At 53.2% G+C, this 2,213-nt stretch overlaps 1 protein-coding gene across 1 annotated transcript in view; it reads left to right on the plus strand.

Annotated features, from left to right (window-relative positions):
• Positions 1 to 848, plus strand: part of CDC42BPG (CDC42 binding protein kinase gamma (DMPK-like)) — a 29,255-nt gene extending 28,407 nt beyond the window's left edge. Inside the window, 1 exon segment of the mRNA XM_011942773.1 lies at positions 506 to 848. Within this exon segment, the coding sequence (XP_011798163.1) occupies positions 506 to 562 (57 nt within the window). The 3' untranslated portion in view covers positions 563 to 848.
• Positions 849 to 2,213: the final 1,365 nt, after the last annotated feature.

The following is a 2,213-nucleotide window of genomic DNA, read 5'->3' on the forward strand; positions in this document are numbered from 1 at the left end:
AGAATTGCTTGAACCTGGGAGGTGGAGGTTGCAGTGAGCCGAGATCATGCCACTGCACTCCATCCGGGGTGACAGAGAGACTCCGTCTCAAAAAAAAAAAAAAAAGCAAACAAAAGAAAAATTAGCCAGGCATGGTGGTGCATGCCTGTCATCCCAGCTACTTGGGAGGCAGAGGCAGGAGAATCACTTGAACCTGGGAGGGAGAGGTTACAGTGAGCCAAGATCATGCCACTACTTCACTCCAGCCTGGGTGACAGAGCACAACTCTGTCTCAGAAAAAAAAAAAAAAAATGGACTTTGAGTCCATTCAAGGTTAAGTAGGAGTTCTCCAGGTTCTTCCAGTGACCCTTTTACCACCTCCACTCCCCACCTCACATCTGGCTTCCTCCAGGGGCCCTGATACAGTGGGTGATGGGTCCTAAGGGGGCCTCCAGGAGCCACTGGCCCTGTGAGGAAAGAGTCCTCCCTGATCCTACCCCCCAACTTCCTTTTCTTTCTCCTGCAGGTCTCAGAACGGCCCCGAAGCCTCCCCCTATCCCCTGAATTGGAGAGCTCTCCTTGATGCCCTCTGTTAGGGCCCACCCCAATCCCAGGGCAGAAAGACATGAGGGAGCGAAGAACTTGAGGAATGCCATACTCCGGCTGGTCCGGGACATGGAAATTCGGACTCAGGGAGGGCCCGGGCTGGGCAATGACTGGAAGGCTTGCCTGGTTTCCCAGGACTTGGGGGTCCTGACTCCCAGTCCTGATTCCCTGCCTTACCTCTCTGTTCCCAGCCCCAGCCTTTCTAAGCCATTGGGAATAGAATGGCTCCTTTTGTCCTGGTGTCCAGGGGTGATTGTGCCAAAGCTCTTGTGTCCAGTGCCAAGCCCCCAGAGGCTTGTAAGAGTTGGGATGAGGGATGGAGAGGGACTGGGTCTCTGGGAACAGGTTGGGGGTCTTATCTGTGGACTGTCTGACTCCCAGCTGAGGCCAAGATGGGGCATGTCCCAGTCTCTGCTCAGCATCTGGGTGAGAAAAACAGACTGTGATCCAGAGGAAGGGAAGATAGAGAAGGAGAGAAAGGATGTAGGCAAAGGAGGTGAGAGACAGGATAGGAGGAAGGAAGTGGAGGAGGAGGTGATAGGAATTGGAAGGAGGTAGAAGCCGTGTAGAGGAAGAGGGGAGAGGGACAGAGGAGAAGCGATGAAGAGGAGGGAGACAGAAAGAGGGGTGGAAGAGAGAGGGAGTCTGGAGAACAAAGGGTCCTTTCTCTGGGGAGGGGTGCGGTGGGCGGGGCTGACATTGTCAGCCAATCCTCCCATCCAGGAAGAGAATCCTGGACAGGGACGGGATGGGGAGGGTATTTATAAGGGCTTTTTGGTGGGAGATGGGTACCCAGTGGGGGCCGCTGGAGGGTCTCCTGGCACACTTTAGCCCTTCCCAGAAATGGGGGCCCTTTTTCTCGAAGCTTCAACCAGTTGTGTATTAGGGGAACCTAGGGGGCATTTTACTATTGATCACAGTCATTATATTGTTATTATATTACTATTTTTATTAAACCTCCCCCGACTGAAATGTGGGGGGCAAAATAAGTATTTATCTCCTCAAATGCCACATTCCCAGGAGGGACAGACCCTGATGCTCTGTGAGGCAGCAAGAAACCAATAAAGACAGCTTTGTAAGCTGCTGGCCTCCTTGCCTGGATCTGTCCTCTTGGGGTTCAGAAGGTGGGTGATTAGGAATGGAGGGAACAGTGAAGGTGTCACAGACAGTTACAGACCAGATTGTCTTCCCTGCATTTTCGCAAATCAGGTGACATTCAAATGGGGTAGATGAAGCGACTTTACTAACGAAGGGACAGTTTACAGAAGCATGCACAGTGCTAAGGGAACACACCAATGAATGGCAGTGCCCCAGGGCCTGGACAGCAGAGGGGAGCTGTTAGGAACCCCAGACCACCCAGGCAGGAAGAGGCAGTGGTGCTACTCGACAGGAGCTCTGGCTTTTGGTAGAACTTGACCATGGCTGAGCTGAAAGGCAGCCTAGGAAATAAATTCCTCCACCTCACTCACTCCCATCTCCTGCCTCCCTTTGTCCAAAATCAGCCAGCAGCCAGAGACCCCAAGAATTTAGTGAACTGGCTGGGCGCGGTGGCTCAAGCCTGTAATCCCGGCACTTTGGGAGGCCTAGGTAGGTGGATCACCTGAGGTCGGGAGTTTGAGACCAGCCTG

Source organism: Colobus angolensis, unplaced genomic scaffold, assembly GCF_000951035.1.
Source record: "Colobus angolensis palliatus isolate OR3802 unplaced genomic scaffold, Cang.pa_1.0 Scaffold21, whole genome shotgun sequence".
NCBI classification, from domain to species: Eukaryota; Metazoa; Chordata; class Mammalia; order Primates; family Cercopithecidae; genus Colobus; species Colobus angolensis.